Source organism: Mobula birostris, chromosome 22, assembly GCF_030028105.1.
Source record: "Mobula birostris isolate sMobBir1 chromosome 22, sMobBir1.hap1, whole genome shotgun sequence".
Classification (NCBI taxonomy): domain Eukaryota; kingdom Metazoa; phylum Chordata; class Chondrichthyes; order Myliobatiformes; family Myliobatidae; genus Mobula; species Mobula birostris.
The window spans coordinates 27,315,825-27,332,643 of record NC_092391.1 but is presented as its reverse complement, the minus strand read 5'-3'; the positions used below and the strand labels follow the sequence as shown (position 1 = coordinate 27,332,643).

General features: G+C 47.9%; 1 protein-coding gene across 2 annotated transcripts; it reads left to right on the top strand.

Moving 5' to 3' along the window:
• The first annotated feature begins 1,584 nt into the window (after positions 1-1,584).
• Positions 1,585-16,205, top strand: surf1 (SURF1 cytochrome c oxidase assembly factor). 2 transcript variants are annotated; one of them, XM_072240460.1, is made up of 9 exons: positions 1,585-1,691; positions 5,930-5,993; positions 6,967-7,094; positions 10,027-10,109; positions 10,803-10,991; positions 11,594-11,666; positions 12,431-12,593; positions 14,307-14,388; positions 16,022-16,205. In XM_072240460.1, the coding sequence occupies exons 1-9, from the start codon at positions 1,650-1,652 to the stop codon at positions 16,086-16,088; spliced, it is 891 nt and encodes a 296-aa protein (XP_072096561.1). In that variant the 5' UTR covers positions 1,585-1,649; the 3' UTR covers positions 16,089-16,205. The 2 variants fall into 2 exon arrangements, with proteins under 2 accessions (XP_072096561.1, XP_072096560.1); XM_072240459.1 differs by having other exon boundaries at positions 1,586-1,691; positions 10,800-10,991; positions 16,022-16,204.
• Positions 16,206-16,819: the final 614 nt, after the last annotated feature.

Genomic DNA, 16,819 nt, shown 5'->3' with positions numbered 1-16,819 from the left:
ACACTTGAATTAATTGTAAGTTATTATTGATAATGTAAATATAGCAAAAATCCCAACACCCTCTGTAAGGAGTTTGTACGTCCTCCCCGCGGCGTGTGTGGGTTTCCGCCAGGTGCCCTGATTTCCTCCCACAGTCCAAAGGTGCACCAGTTAGTAGGTTAATTGGTCTTTGTGAATTGTCCAGTGATTAGGATAGGGTTAAATCGGGGGTTGCTGGTGGCGCAGTTTGAAGGTGCAGAGGGCTGTTCTGCATTGTATCTCAATAAATACAATACAAAGAAAAGTTCATAGTGAGTTACTTTTCACCTGCTGAAACTGATTCTCACTTTATAGCTGTGGCCTGATTTGCTGAGGGTCTCCAATATTCTATAGTTTTAATTAACCCTTAGAGCATTATATTAGTCAAAAAATTGCACCACCTGAAGTAAAGAAATATTTCCTGTTATGTGCCATAAATGACTAATCCCTAACCCCTGACAACCTGACTCTTAGTGGAAAACTTTATTTGTTCACTTGGAGAAGCAGCACGGCAACAGGCCCAATGAGCCTGTGTTTCCCGATCACACCCGGGCGAGCGATTAACCTGAACCCGTATGTGTGTGCAAACTGGAGCACCCCGAGGAAAGCCACGCGGTCATAGGGAGAATGTACAAAATCCTTTCTATCCAAGAAGTTTATTCTGTCAAGCCCTTTAACATTTTGTTTTATATTTTAAAATGATCATGTCTCATTTAACTAGATTTCAGAAAATACTGTCCGTTCCTCATCCCAGGAATCAATACAATGAACCTTCGCTATAGGTCTCTAAGACAGGTCTGCCTTAGGATACATTGGATAAAGGAAATCAAATCTACACACTGAGAAGGGGAGATGACCACGAAAATATGAAGGATGTATATTAACCATCCAGCAATATTTAGGAAAGCGGAAAAGAATTCTCGTACATTACTTTCCCTCCTTTTTGCTGTCTGATTAACCTACAGACATCTAATGCCTGCTGGGACTTCACCCAAACAAAGATGAGTATTTGATGTGTGGCCAGTAACACCGAGCTTTTGAAGCGATGGCCTTGCACACATTACCACTTCCAGCAGAGGTGATTGAACAGTGATTAGAATTGTAATTTAACTGCCTCTTCCCTTGTCTGCAACTGTCAAAGTCCCCTCGTTTCACCTCGGGATGTGAAAAAGCAATTGAACTTCATCATTGAACACTGGATCGCTATGGGAATCGAACAATGATCAATAGAAAGCATTGTGCCTGATTCACTCATTCTGTTTTAGAGGATCTGATCTGAGATTTGAGCGTCCTCTGGTTGTCCGTGGTTAGGTATCAACTCCTTTTGTTAAAAAATAATGCACCCCAGGCTGCATCTCCTGTCCGGATGAACTTCTTAAATGTCATGACTGCGACGCTCATTAATTTACAAAATGGACAAAGCGTGGTTAACAGAGTCCCGGGGTTGGGATTTAAACTGGGCAGAGGGGTAGGCGTTGTTGAACGCTGCCCGAGACAGGGTATTTCTGTTTCCGGAGACGGCCGGGCTGCTCCCGATCCCGATCCCTGCCTCCCGCACACACGGAGCCCCTCCCGGCGTGGTCGGCGGCTGCAACCCGGAACCGTGGCCGTGTTTCCGGTTCCTCGAGAGGATGTTTCTGCTGCTCCGGAGGTCGCGGCTCCTCGGGTCCGTGGTGAGTCCTGTCCTGTGTCTGGGGGTGAGGGTGGGGAACCTCGGGTTGCGAGCTGCCTGCCGCCCATCATCGAGGTCTTCCTCGCTGCGCAGTGTGACTGTTGCCGGCGTTGGATATTTCACTCACTGTCCCCAGGGGCTCTCATTACCTGTCGCCCCAGTTACACCCAGTGCTGGTTAATAAACTCTTCATCCACTCCGCCACACGAAGGGTCCCGGCCCGAAACGTCGACTGTACCTCTTCCTATAGATGCTGCCTGGCCTGCTGCGTTCACCAGCAACTTTTGTGTGTGTGTTGTTAGTAACACGAGTATTCTTTGTCCAGGCCTGTCTTGGTTCCTCAGATGGTGGAGCCTGGCTCTCCATTCTACATCTGTTTATAATTTACTCATTTGAACCAAAAACTCCTATGTGCGTTCTGCATCACTGCAGTGATAGCATGTACAAAGTAGGTAGGTATGTTCTGTATCTCACTGAAACGCCTAACATACTTCATTCACTTACACAGTGACCACTATGTCGGGCATCCCCTCCTACACAGAGCTGAACTGTTCACTGCCTGGTGTAAAGCTGCTTTCACAGTGCAAGAGTTCACTTTATTAAATTCCCCAGGTGAAATCCATTCTTCCCAGCCTCCTGCATTTTACTAATACTTACATAGAAACGTAGAAAACCTACGGCACAATACGGGCCCTTCGGCCCACAAAGCTGTGCCGAACATGTCCTTGCCTTAGAAATTACCTCGGGTTACCCTTAGCCCTTATTTTTCTAAGCTCTATGTACCTATCCAGGAGTCTCTTTAAGAGACCCTATCGTATCCGCCTCCACCACCGATGCTGGCAGCCCATTCCACACACTCACCACTCTCTGTGGAAAAAAACTTAACCCTGACATCTCCTCTGTACCTACTCACAAGCACCTTAAAACTGTGCCCTTTCGTGCCAGCCATCTCAGCCCTGGGAAAAAGCCTTTGACTATTCACACGATCAATGCCTCTCATCACCTTATACACCTCTGCCAGGTCACCTCTCATCCTCCATCGCTCCAAGGAGAAAAGGCCAAGTTCACTCAACCTATTCTCATAGGCATGCTCCCCAATCCAGGCAACATCCTTGTAAATCTCCTCTGCACCCTTTCTATGGTTTCCACATCCTTCCTGTAATGAGGCAACCAGAACTGAGCACAGTACTCCAAGTGGGGTCTGACCAGGGTCCTATATAGTTACAACGTTACCTCTCGGCTCCGAAACTCAATCCCACGATTGATGAAGGCCAATACACCGTACGCCGCCTTAACCACAGAGTCAACCTGCGCAGCAGCTTTGAGTGTCCTATGGACTCGAACCCCAAGATCCCTCTAATCCTCCACACTGCCAAAAGTCTTACCATTAATACTATATTCTGCCATCATATTTGACCTACCAGAATGAACCACTTCACACTTATCTGGGTTGAACTCCATCTGCCACTTCTCAGCCCAGTTTTGCATCCTATCAATGTCCCGCTGTAACCTCTGACAGCCCTCCACACTATCCACAACACCTCCAACCTTTGTGTCATCAGCAAATTTATATGAAAATTCAGCGTAAATTTGTTATCAAAGTACATATGTCACCATATACAAGCCCGAGATTCATTTGCATGCAGGCATACTCAATAGATCCAATAACCATAATAAATCAATGGAAGACCACACCCAATAGGACAAACAGTGTGCAAAAGACAACAAACTGCAAATACAAAAAATAAGCAATAAGTATCGCAAATATGAGCTGAAGTGTCCTTGAAAGTGAGTCCATAGGTTGTGGGAACAGTTCAGTGATGGGGTGAGTGAAGTTATCTCCTTTGCTTCAAGAGCCTGATCGTTGAAGGGAAATAACTGTGCCTGAACTTGGAGGTGTGGGGTCTTGTACCTTCGTCCTGATGGCAGCAGAGAGAAGAGAGCATGACCAGGGTGGTGGAGGTCCCCGGTGATGGATGCTGCTTTCCTACGACAGCGCTCCGAGTAGATGTGCTCAGTGGTAGGGTGGGCTTTACCCGTGATGACCACTACTTTTTATAGGACTTTCAGTTTCAGGGCATTGGTGCTCCCATACCAGTCAATATGAGGGGTCGCAGGGATGGATACACATTTGATTCTGTATGTCACAGGGGTACAGCCTTGATGACGTTTCACAGCATGGGTGCAGCTCTGGTAGATACTTGTCTGTCACTGCATGCCACTAGACTAGACTTGGTGTGGACAGATCCGTCACTGTGTACCATCAGGGCTCGACTGTCCCAATGTGACATTTTTGGTGCCGTAAGTAGCTATGGAGAAACACAGTGCGGAAATAGAAACCCCAGGCCCTCTGAGTTGCCCTGATCAACGACCACACGTTTATTCTCCCACGTTCCCATCAACCCACCCAGACCCCAACTCTCACCCGCCCACTAAGGACAGTTTATGTCGAGCAAGGATTGAGAGGAGAGCTGAACAGCCGGGGGGAGGGAGTCCCGTCCAGTCACAGTGACAAGATGCACAGGAGGTCAGGGTTGAAACCCAGGGGGACTGGAGCTGTGACACAACAGCTCTACCACTTGAACCACTTCATGTCCCGCAGGTTTTCAAAGAGACACACCACGATGATGGGCTGAATGGCCTCTTTCCAGACTCGAGCACGTGGAATCAGTATGAGAGGAAAGGATCAGGATAGATTTAATATCACCAGGGCCAGCGCGTGTTGTGAAATTTGTTAACTTGTGGGAGCAGTACAATGCAATACATAATAGAGAAAAAAAACCTGAATTACAGTGTGAACGAATGTATATTATATAGTAAAATTAAATAAGTAGTGCAAAAAAAACAAAAAAAAAGTAGTGAGATGATGTTTATGAGTTCAATGTCCATTCAGAAATTAGGTGGCAGAGGGCAGAAGCTGTTCCTGAATCGCTGAGTGTGTGCCTTCAGGCTCCTGTACCTCCTTCCCGATGGTAACAACGAGAAGAGGGCACGTCCTGGGTGATGGGGGTCCTTAATGTTGGATGCCACCTTTTTGAGGCATCGCTCCTTGAAGATGTCCTGGATACTACAAAGGCTAGTACCCATGATGGAGCTGACTAAGTTTACAACTCTCTGCAGCTTATTTTGATCCTGTGCAGTAGCCCCCACCCAGCCCCCCAAATACCAGATGGTGATGCAACCAGTCAGAATATTGTCCACAGTACATAAGACATAGGAGCAAAATTGGGCCATCAGGCCCGTCGAGCCTGCTCCACCATTCAATCATGGCTGATACTTTTCTCCCCTCCTCAGCCCCACTCCCCGGCGTTTTCTCCGTAACCTTTGGTGCCGTGTCCAATCAAGAACCAATCAATCTCTGCCTTAAATACACCCACAGCAGCCTTCTAGTTACAAATTCCACAAACTTACCACCCTCTGGCTAAAGAAGTTCCTCCACATCTGTTTTAGATGGATCCCCTCTATCCTGAGGCTGTCCTAGACCTCCCCAACATCCTTTCCACATCTACACTGTCTAGGCCTTTCAACATTTGAAAGGTTTCAATGAGATCGCCCCTCTTCCTTCTAACTTACAGCGAGTACAGACCCAGAGCCATCAAATGTTCCTCGTATGATAACCCTTTCATTCCTGGAATCATCCTTGTGAACCTCCTCTGCACCCTCTCCAATGCCAGCACATCTTTTCTAAGATGAGGGGCCCAAAACTGTTCACAATACTCAAGGTGAGGCCTCACCAGTGCCTTATAAAGCCTCAGCATCACATCCCTACTCTTGTATTCTAGACCTCTTGAAATGAATGCTGACATTGCTTTTGCCTTCCTCACCACTGACTCATCCTGCAAGTTAACCTTTGGGGTGTTCTGCACAAGTACTCCCAAGTCCCTCTGCATCTCAGATTCCTGGATTTTCTCCCCGTTTAGAAAATAGTCCGCACATTTATTTCTTCTACCAAAGTGCATGAGCGTGCATTTTCCAACATTGTATTTTACTTTCCATGTTATAGCCGCTGTCTTAGCTTCTTTATAGTTTCATCGATATGTTGGGTTCAGGTTAGATTCTCAGAGATGTTGGCATCCAGGAACTTGAAATTGCTCACTCGGTCCGGGTGTTCCCTCACCTTACCCTTTCTGAGGTCCTCAACCAGTTCTTTGGTCTTACCGACCATGAGTGTGAGGATGGAGAGTTGAGCAAAGGTACTGGTCCCAGGCTTTCTTCAGTTCTTTTTTTTTTATTCCACAGGTACTGAAGAATCGCTCAGCAGAAGCCATCAGTAATGGCCACTTTGCTAGGGGGAAGGCGAAAGGTAAGCAAGCACCATACATCCAAGCAAGGAGGAGTCTTGTAACGTGATGCTTCTAACATAGTGCAGAGGAGTTAGGAAAGATGACCAAATGTTAGTGCAGACACCGTGTTTAAGTGGAATCTTAAAGTGAAGGGATTTAGGGAGGTAACTCCAGGGCTTTGGGCGTAGGTAAATAACAGCAGAATGCAGTGACTAAGACTTTGCAGAATCTCCACGGGCTGTGAGGCTGGAGGTGGGAGATGGGGAGGGGGTGGGGGGGTGGTTCTGAAGGGGGATGAGAAGGGTACATCAAGAAGTAGAGGCAGAAGTCAGCTCTGTGCTCTCTTGAGCCAGCCTGACCATTCGCCAAGCTCCCCTGCTCACTGACTTCAGCTCCACTTTCCCCCAGAGCCAGGCCTCCCACTGTGTTGCAAAAGCCCGTCACCACCGCAAAGAGATTGAATGAGTTCCCATCAGTCACCAGCCTCCCAGAGGGACGTTGCTCTGCGTCCCTTCGATGGGGTGGCACAGCGGGTAGTGCTGCTGCCCCACCGCTCCAGGAGCCCTGCCCGTGACCCTGACCCCGAGTGCGGCCTCCGTGCAGTTGCATGCTCTTCGTGTGACAGTATGGCTTTTCCCAGGCTGCTCTGGGTTTTCGTCTCCCAAACGTGTTCATACTGGGAGGGAAATAGGTTAGGGAGAACTCACAGCCAAAGTAAATGATAAGAGTGTTGGGGCGTTGATGGGCATGTGAGAGAAAATCTACTGCAGGGGAAAGAAAGTGGGTGAATGAGACTGGTGGGGGGGCTGACTTAAACTCTAGAGGCTGAATGGGCTCCTGCATTGTAGTGTGTTTCAGTCGATCAACCATTATCCCAAGCACGTGACTCCTTTCCGTAGAGCCCTTCATCCTGGGAAGACCTGTTCAGTTTTGGGGCTGTTGAAGCTCAGTTCCCAGACGCTGCTTTTACCCTGGACTGTGTTTATCATTCAGGGACTGTCGTGAGGCATCATGTGGCACACAGCTCCACGGAAACCATTTCCGAGGGCACAGAGGATTCCTTCCTGAAGTGGACCCTGCTTCTGATCCCGGTTGCCACCTTTGGTCTTGGAACCTGGCAGGTATCACAGCAGCTTGGTGCACGCTCACGGTCTGGGCCAGGTGTACAAGGGGCGGGGGGGCGAGGGTTAAGGGAAACTCTTTGTGGCTTAGGCTGAGTTTCAGCAGCCGTTGGGGCGGGGGTCAGGAATCAGGTGGAGTTTCTCATAAACACGAGAGATTCTGCAGACGCTGGAAATCCAAAGCAACACACACAAAATGCTGGAGGAGCGCAGCAGGTCAGTCAGCGTCCATGGAAATGAATAAACAGTCAACGTTTCAGGCCGAGGCCCTTCATTAGGACGGGAAAGGAAGGAAAAGATACCAGAATAAAAAGGAGGGGGGTGGGGAAGGTGAAAGGTGTAGTCGGGTGGGTGGGAAAGGTAAAGGGCTGGAGAGGAAGGAGTCTGATAGGAGAGGAGAGTGGACCGTAGGAGAAAGAGAAGGAGGAGGGGACCCTGGGGGAGGTGATAGGTGGGTGAGAAAGGGTAAAAAGTCCAGAGTGGGAAAAAGAAGAAGGGAGGGGGAGGGAGTTTTTTCTTACCAAAAGAAGAAACTGATACTCATGACATCAGGTTGGAGGCTACCCAGACGGAATATAAGGTGTTGCTCCTCCACCCTGAGCATGGCCTCATCTTGGCACGAGAGGAGGCCATGGACCGACACGTCAGAATGGGAATGGGAGGTTCTGCTTTTGGCAGATGGAGCGGAGCTGCTCGACCGAGTGGTACCCCAACTTACAAGGGGTCTCACCGGAGAGGAGGGGCCTCATCGGGAGCGTGAGATGCCATAGACGACCCCGACAGATTTGCAGGTGACGCGCTGCCTCACCTGGAGGGACTGTTTGGGGCCCTGAATGGAGCTGAGGGAGGTTTCTGCTGTTACTGTGGGATGGTTCCAGGGAAACTGGGTTTGGGCTGGTGGCAGTTCTGAGGTGGCGGGTCAGAAAACATGAGAAATAGAGGCAGGAGCCTTGCTCCACCGTGTAATCAGATCATGGCTGACAAAAGTCGAACAACTGCAAATGCTGGAAATCTGAAGTAACCTGGAAACTCTCAGCAGCTCAGGCAGCCTCTGTGGAAAGAGGAGGTTAATGTATCAGATCTCGGGCCCCTCATCAGGAGGAGCTCCTGACCCTTTCTCCTCACCAGTCAGGGACATTAACACCCACACTGCTTCCCCTGACCCTCCTGCCCTAGAATGGCTCCCATTCTCTGCTCTGGCCCTTCACACTCATCCTGTGGAGCATAGCTTATCTTTTACCACTGCTCGGCACTCTTAATCCTTGTTTCTCTTAAAATTTAAAAATCTGTCAACCTCTACCTTGATCATTCTCAGTGATTGCACCCCCGCAGCCCTCTCGGTTAGAGAGCTCCACTAACTCACCATCTTCTGGATGAAGAAAAATCTTCTCCCAGTTGAGACCAGGTACTTGGGAACTCGGTACCAGGGGAACATCCTCCCCGCCAGGCCCCACAATAATTTTGCACGTTTCAACAGCATCATCTCTGAAATTCTCCTAAGCTCCAGAGAGTGCAGGTCTGGACCTGCTCACTACTCCGTCGCCATCTCAGGAATCAGTCCAGTGAATCTTAACTTCCCTCCCTCTGTCAGGTGTTCCCAACTGTTTTTATGCCTTGGACCAATACCATTCAGCAAGGGGTCATAGAAACATAGAAAATAGGTGCAGGAGTAGGCCATTTGGCCCTTCGAGCCTGCACCGCCATTCAGTATGATCATGGCTGATCATCCAACTCAGAACCCTGTACCTGCCTTCTCTCCATACCCCCTGATCCCTTTAGCCACAAGGGCCATATCTAACTCCCTCTTAAATATAGCCAATGAACTGACCTCAACTGTTTCCTGTAGCAGAGAATTCCACAGATTCACCACTCTCTGTGTGAAGAAGTTTTTCCTCATCTCGGTACTAAAAGGCTTCCCCTTTATCCTTAAACTGTGACCCCTCGTTCTGGACTTCCCCAACATCAGGAACAATCTTCCTGCATCTAGCCTGTCCAATCCCTTTCGAATTGGATCCCCCCTCAATCTTCTAAATTCCAGCGAGTATAAGCCTAGTTGATCCAGTCTTTCATCATATGAAAGTTCTGCCATCTCAGGAATCAATCTGGTGAACCTTCTTTGTACTCCCTCTATGGCAAGAATGTCTTTCCTGAGATTAGGGGACCAAAACTGCACACAGTACTCCAGGTGTGGTCTCACCAAGGCATTGTACAACTGCAGTAGAACCTCCCTGCTCCTGTACTTGAATCCTCTTGCTATAAATGCCAGCACACCATTCGCCTTTTTCACCTCCTGCTGTGAAAACTCCAGGTTGCGATCCCCTGCTCGATCACAAATGGAGCCTTTCTGGGGCAGGGCATAGGAAATGTATACAGTATCATCAGGAAGTGTCTCTCCTCTTGCACTCAAATCCTCTTACAAGCACTACCATTGATCTTAATTGCTGTCTGCATCTGCACGTTTGGTTTTGTGTGCAAGGGCACACAGGTATTGATGAATCCCACTATGTTAAAAAAAAATTGCCAGTCAGCTCTTACTGTGAGGGGGTCAAGGATTGGGGTGGGTGTCGGCAGTGATTGGCAGGAGTCGGTGCTTATTGTGGGAACCTGGGAGCAGACTGGAGCAGGAAGTCATTGTGAGGTGTCTGGGATGGGATTGGGGTTCGGTGTTCTGCGTGCAGTCTCGGTGACTGTGAGGCCAGCTGTGATTAAGGATGACTGTGGAGTTGGAAGATCTGGGTCGAACAGTATGACTAATTCCTGCTGACATTCCCCTGCTGGAAGGCAACCAGAGAAGGGTATTGAGATGTTCCATTGCCCCAGCGTCACTGCCCCACTCCACTCGGTTCCCTGTGCGGGACCAAGCCCCTGTCTTGCTGCATGGGGTTGCACGTCCCTCTCTGATACCCTCACCCTCACCCTTCCCTTCCCGTAGGTTCAACGTCGGAAATGGAAGCTGCAGCTCATCGACAAACTGAAAGAAAGAAGCCGCTCGGACCCCGTGCCTCTTCCCATGGAGTAAGTAAAATGGCCAGCATCCTCCTTCCATGACGGAACACTAAACCCTCCCCCGTCACCGCCCTGCCCTTACCCCCGGAGTGACACTGACCCATGCTGCCCCTTCCCTGGCGTAACACTTACCCTGCTCCTCCCCATCCCTGGCTGAAAGGAAAACTTAACTTTGAAATTGAGAGCAGGAAATGTTGGAAATACTCAGCAGATCAGGCAGCAACCATGGGGAGAGGAGCAGTGAACATTTCAGGTTGATGACCTTTCGTCAGAAAAACCAGGAAATGGCAGCTCTGTTCTCCCCAGAAGCTGCTGGGCCCACTGACTATTTCAGGCACCACCTCTTATTATTTCAGGTTTGTAGCTTTATGCTTTCCACTTAGCTAACCTTCGACCCCAAAATATGATTGATGCTTTGCCCACTAAGTAATTCTGACTTGTGACAGGGAGTAACTCCATCTCCTGCCCTTGAGTAGGGGTGAACTCTGACCCCTTGTCCTTGAAGTAACTTTGACTTTCAACAGTTCGCACGTTAATTATTCTTTCAATATCTCTAAATCCAAAGGACCAGAGAGAGTGCACTGACCCGTTGTGCTGATGAGTAATTGGTTGGGTCCCGGGTTTAGAATTGCGGCTTATTTTATTAGTGCTGTTTCCGTGGTTACACTAGCTCTCACCGTTGTGCGTTGTGCCCCGCAGCAGACTGGAAGTGAAGAAGCTGGAGTACCGGCGGGTGCGGGTACGCGGGAGGTTTGACCACTCCACGGAGCTCTACATCATGCCCCGGTCACTGGTGGACCCTGACAGGGAGGCACGGGAGGCGGGGCGCCTGACTTCCAGCGGAGAAAGCGGCGCCAACGTGATCACACCGTTTGACTGCACAGATCTGGGGTAGGTCAGAGGGACAGCTGCTCCCCGTGCTCCCAAGTGTCGGAAGTGGCAAGGGGAAGCCATGTAGTCCCTTGAATCTATTAAACTGCAACAGCAGGAAGACTCTCTGTCCCTGCACAGGAACATGAGGAGACTCTCAGACCGAGTCCAAGAGGTCAGAAGCCACAAACGCTCTCCGTTTTTCTCCAAGTTTCCACAACTCAAATTGAGATCATTTGTATTTTATATGGAAGTTTAAGAGAAAATTGAACATCTAATATTTTAAGGGCAATTTTTACTATGGAAAAGCTGGTATCCAGTTCATGATTGCTCAATGCCAGGGTCGTGCCCACGTAATGGGATTTTTCTTTATTAGAATTCTGCTGCTCAGTGACCCCATGTGGTATATTTAGCACCCCCTCTATCAAATCCTCCAAAGAGGGTGAGCACAGCTTGACTGGAATGCTCAGACTGTGGCGAGTACAAGTTTTCCCGTCCAACAGTTCTCCTCCGCCCTGGGACGGCAAGAGTGGTGACGGAACACTTGGCGTCAGACCGCGTGCAGAGCTCACGGCTAGTAGAACGTCCTGAACTGAACCGGGCTTGTGCTTTTTACCTTTCAGAGTGCGAATTCTTGTGAACAGGGGCTTTGTACCCAAGAGGAAGATCAATCCGGACACGAGGACAAAAGGACAGGTGAGGAGCAGGTGGAGCGTTAAAGGAGTATCAGGGGCTGGGTAGAAACCTCGATGGGAGGGGATTCAGTGGGTCGATGGACTCCACTGAGGACCTTTAACCAGTGGAGATATAAAGGGTCCCCTCTGGCCAGCAGAGAGAGTCCAGATTTGGGAATTATTTCTCCTTTATTATGAATAAAGTTTGATTTTTTTTGTGACCATATTTTTATTTCAAAATATTATTAGTGTCAATACATAAAGTGATGTTAACATTGTTTACGTCAAGGTGGCAGAGTAGCGTAGTGGTTAGCACAGCTCTTTCCAGCACGGGTAATCAAGGTTCAATTCCCACCGCTGCCTGTAAGGATTGGGTACGTTCTCCCCATGACCGCGTGGGTTTCCTCCGGGTGCTCTGGTTTCCTCCCATAGTTGGTAGGCTAATTGGTCATTGTAAATTGTCCTGAGATAAGGCTAGGGTTCAATCGGGGAATTGCTGGGCGTCGCCAGTGCCACTCGTGATGCCCCCTGGGGTGATAGACACTTCCCCAACAGATAGAGCCCTTCAAAGTCCAGAAGCAGAACTCCAGACTACTGTCCTTCCCCACAGGACTTTGCATGGCCATGAGGTCAAGGAAGCTAGGCCCAAATTGTAGACTGCCGGTGGACAGGGTAGCTACTAATGGGACCCTCTCTACAGCGGCAGTGAAAAATCATTAGCTTGGCTCTGTAACTATGAAGAGCTGTGAAGCACATCCTCAGGAATTCATATGTTGACTCTGCCAGATTACAGATGAGGTGGATCTGGTTGGGGTCATTCGACTGTCTGAAACGCGCAAACCATTCACCCCTCAGAACGACGTTGAGAGGAACTGCTGGCATTACCGGGACGTAGAGGCAATGGCACGGATTGCTAACACGGAGCCCATCCTCATTGATGCGGACTTTGGTAAGCATGTTGGTCACGAGCTATTAGGCAAATCTCTCAGTGTTGTCTGTCACTGGGGCAGAACTCGGGGAGCTCTTCTCTGCTTTCTGTTGGGGAAGGTGCATTTGGGAGTGGAGTTTTGTGTGAATGCTGCCCTGTTGGAACCACAGTCTGAAGGGAGCACCAGATTGTGAAAGAGGTAAAAGGAGGCAGTGCTGTACTGTCAAAGGGAGGTGGACTGAGGGAGAGCTTCAGCCTAGACAGAAGTATTAATGTCAGGTATTCACTATTGTTGCCCAGACTCCACATTCAAGAGACAAGTATTTCTTGGAGACCATGGCTACTATTTATCCCTACAAATGACCTTGTCATTCTGATATTGATGTTTGTCAGAGCTTGCAGTGCACCAATTACTTTACAAAAATGACATTCACAAGAGCTTCGGGTAGCCTTAAGTTTTGATGACACGTGATTTTCTTCCTTTAATGTTTTTCCTTTGGCTGTCTTTGATATTGCTGAGAGCAGCACAGAACACCCCCTCCTCCTCCTCTGTCCGGCTGATCACACAGTTACGCTGGCTGTGAATGGCCTAGGTGGGTAGGTACCAGGCCTGATCAGCTCCAGTCTACCTTTGCGGTTGCCCCTCGATGTAGAAGCCCTGCTGCCACTCACCTCGCCCATCAAAAGCCCTGCCAGTCATTTCACCTGAACAGATAGAGCCACCTATTCTTCAACCGCGAGCGAGATTGTGATGGGTATCAAGGTGTGAATGTGTGTCGGTTATGTTTCCTTGTTGTTTTGCTGTTAAATCTGCTGTGCGCTATGGGCTCCAACATTTGCTTCATCCTGCATCTAATGGAATTGTCAAGTGGGACCATAGAATTCACAGCCATTTAGCTCAACTGGTTCTTGCCAGAGTTTCGGCTCCACATCACATCAAAAAGTCCTTTTCCTTTCCCTTATAAAGCACCCAAATACATCTATGCATTTCACATCACCCAGTCTGGGAAGTAGAGATTTGCACATTCCCTTCATTTAATGATGAAGACATGTCCTTCTACATCACCAGTGGGATTGGTGGATGTTTTATTTTTGTTTTGTCTCACTCATGTAAAGACAACCTTTGCCTCCAACATCTCCACAAATTACTTCATGATTTTAAGACCGCCATCGTAATACCATCAGTCTTTGCGAGAAGAGAGTCCAAGTAATCTCAGTGCATCCTGAATTCTCTCTCAGTGCTGGTGTCTTCATCATAATAAATCTCTCTTGCACTTTTTCCAGGTTCTCTTATTTTTTAAACATTGTGATGGCCAGCTTTTCAAAATACTCATGCAATCTCACCCAAGATTCTGTACTGACTGAACATAACTTTTCCCTTATTTAATTATATCCCTCTTAAAAAAGGAACCCATGCCCCTTTAAGCCCTTGCTTTGCTCATTTAATGATTTGTGTATCTGTACTTGGAGGACCTCTGCTTCCCATCACTATTAAAAGCAAATGGGGCCTCTGTTCCTCCTCACGAAATGGACCAACGTGAACTGGTGGGATGGGAAACAGCCCAGCAGGATGGTGTGGGTGACAGTAATGGTGGCAGCCCAGGGGCAGAAATTCCTTTCTCAGTCCGTCTCTGATGAAATTAAAGACTACTTGATGGCTGGTGATGCACCTTATGATCTGAGCACATAATGCAGAAATATGTGTCCTTGTACATTTAACACTGTTTCTTACAGACAGCACAGTCCCTGGAGGCCCTGTTGGCGGGCAGACCCGGGTCACCTTGAGGAATGAACACCTGCAGTACATACTAACCTGGTAAGACCATGACTGTTAGCCTAGGTTGAGTCTCCATCAAAGGGCTAATCTCAATCAAAGAGAAGATATTGCAAGAGCTGATCTTTTCAGTTGTAGATACTGAATGGCCTAAAAGTACAGAGGTTACCAGAATAGTTACTGGGAGGTCTGACTTTTAGGGTATAGGATCAGGTCATGCCACCCCAAAGCCTTTCCACTACCATCAAGAATACCCCATGATAGACAATATTGCAGGCCTTGCTAGCAAAAACCTACATCTTAAGAAATGGATACATTTTAAAAATATTACAGCAGGAATCAATATTGGTCAAGGGGACAGTTGGAGCTGCTGGGTTGAAGGATTCCATTGGTTTTAAGAGAACTGCATGGAAAAGACCAGTCTTGATTGTCAGCCATGTTTAACTTGCATCTCTTCATTACTTAACTTTTGTTATACCCATTTCTGTCTTAAAATGCCAATTATTTTTCCTCTAAGTTCTAAATTCATTGCTGTCCTTGCTTCAATCATTTTCAGGTCATAGGCCAGATCGCCTAGTTCCCTAATGCCCTTCTATTCCCTGAAGGAAGGCGGCTTTCTGGATGGTAGACCTTACCCTTCCACCATCACCCCCTTTGGCTAACAGAACTAGTTCTCACCTGAACTCTCAACACTGGCAATGCTTCCCAACTTTTTCTCTGCTACATTGTCTGCAATGGTTCTGCTTCCTGCACACCTCTGCTCTATCTGGATTGCTGTGTATGTGGCACCCCCTGTCCACTTGATACTCCCAGCACTTACCCCTGCAAGTGTGTTAAGTGCCATACCTACCCCTACACCTTCAATCAAGGCCTCAAACAGTCCTTACAGGTGAGGCCTGCAAGTCTGCTGGTGGCAGATATTGTATCTCAATATCTCAAAAGGGACAATTTTGTTATCCTCACTCTGCTGCAAAAGGCAGGATCTCTCAGTGGCTAGACACTTCAATTTAACTTCCTATTCTAACATGTCTGTCCATGGCCACCTCTGCTGCCACAATGAGGCCAAACTCAGGTTGGATGAGTAACCCCCCCCCCCCCAATCTGGCTGTGTACCCTCAAACCTGCAGCCATGAACATTGTTTTCTCCAACTTTTTAAAATTGCTCCTGCTCACTTTCCACTACTCTGGCTACCCTCTGTTCCCCATCACCACCCCCTCCCTCTGGTTCAACTCTTTCCCTTTCTTCCATGGTTCAGTCCTCTCGTATTAAGATTCTTTCTTCATCCCTTACCTTTCACCTATAACCTGCTAGCTTGCATTCCTCCCCCCCCCCCATAGTCCTGAAGGGTTTTGACCCAAAAGATCAACTTCTCCACCAGACACTGCCTAACTTACTGAGTCTCTCCAGCATTTTGTCATTAAGTTCTTACTAGTCTTTTTTTTTGGGGGGGGGGGGTTTGAAGAAAAGAAAATTCCTTTTCCCAATGCGTTGAAGAAAAGGAAGTTCCTTTTTAGGTTCACTATTGATTTGACTGATATTTCCTTAAATTTCCTTTTCCCAACAAGTGGGAACATCTCCATGTCTGTGCCGTTAAACACCTCATCAGTAATCCATCATTAGACCTTCAACCTGTTGTCCTCTCATTTCTATCACAATCTTTTCTTTATTTGAAAGGTATGGACTTTGTGCAGCTACCTCCTATATGTGGTTCCAGAAGTTCATCCGGAAAATCCCTGCCTAAGAACTGGCTTGGCATTCCATTCTACTTGCCAGGTTCTTCCAATGGAAATGTTACAATTAATCACACTTAATATTCCCAATAAAATTAGTTTCTCCAACTGCAATTACCCTCTGGCTTGTCAATGAGTTGCTTCCACTGTAACTGATTAAGATGGCTAATGAGGCAACTGTGGGAACCATGGACAGGAAAGGTGCTAGGTAACATGGAGGCTCCCAGAACAGCAACCAATTCTTTTAAGGAGCCAAAGATCAATTTCCAGGCATCACTGAGTCCAAATTTGACAAAAAAAATCCTGGAATCTTTTTCAAGTAGATACTTGTTAGTAATCTTTCCACGTAAGATTTTAAGAATAATCCAACCCTAAGCCAGCTGGTGGCGCAATGACATTAGTGCCAGACCCAGGAGCAGAGGTTCCCGGGTTCAAAACTAGTCGGGTCCGCTTTCCATCCGTGCTGGGTTGAGTGTCAAGATTGCAACGCAACCTCGTAAAATAAAGGGAAAATACTGCGAAGATGTCTGTGAGGAGTGGCACGCCAGTCTCTCTCCGCACCTTGTAAGTCATGAAAGACATCATCACGGATGCATGCACACACCAAAAAGAATCCAACTTGGCTAGTGGACTAAGGATTTGCTCTGGCAAGAATTGGTGTTATCTTCCCAATGCCTTGAAGATAGACATCAATGCATCAAGACTACCTTTTAGTTGAACATTATTTGGCACAGAACTCCAA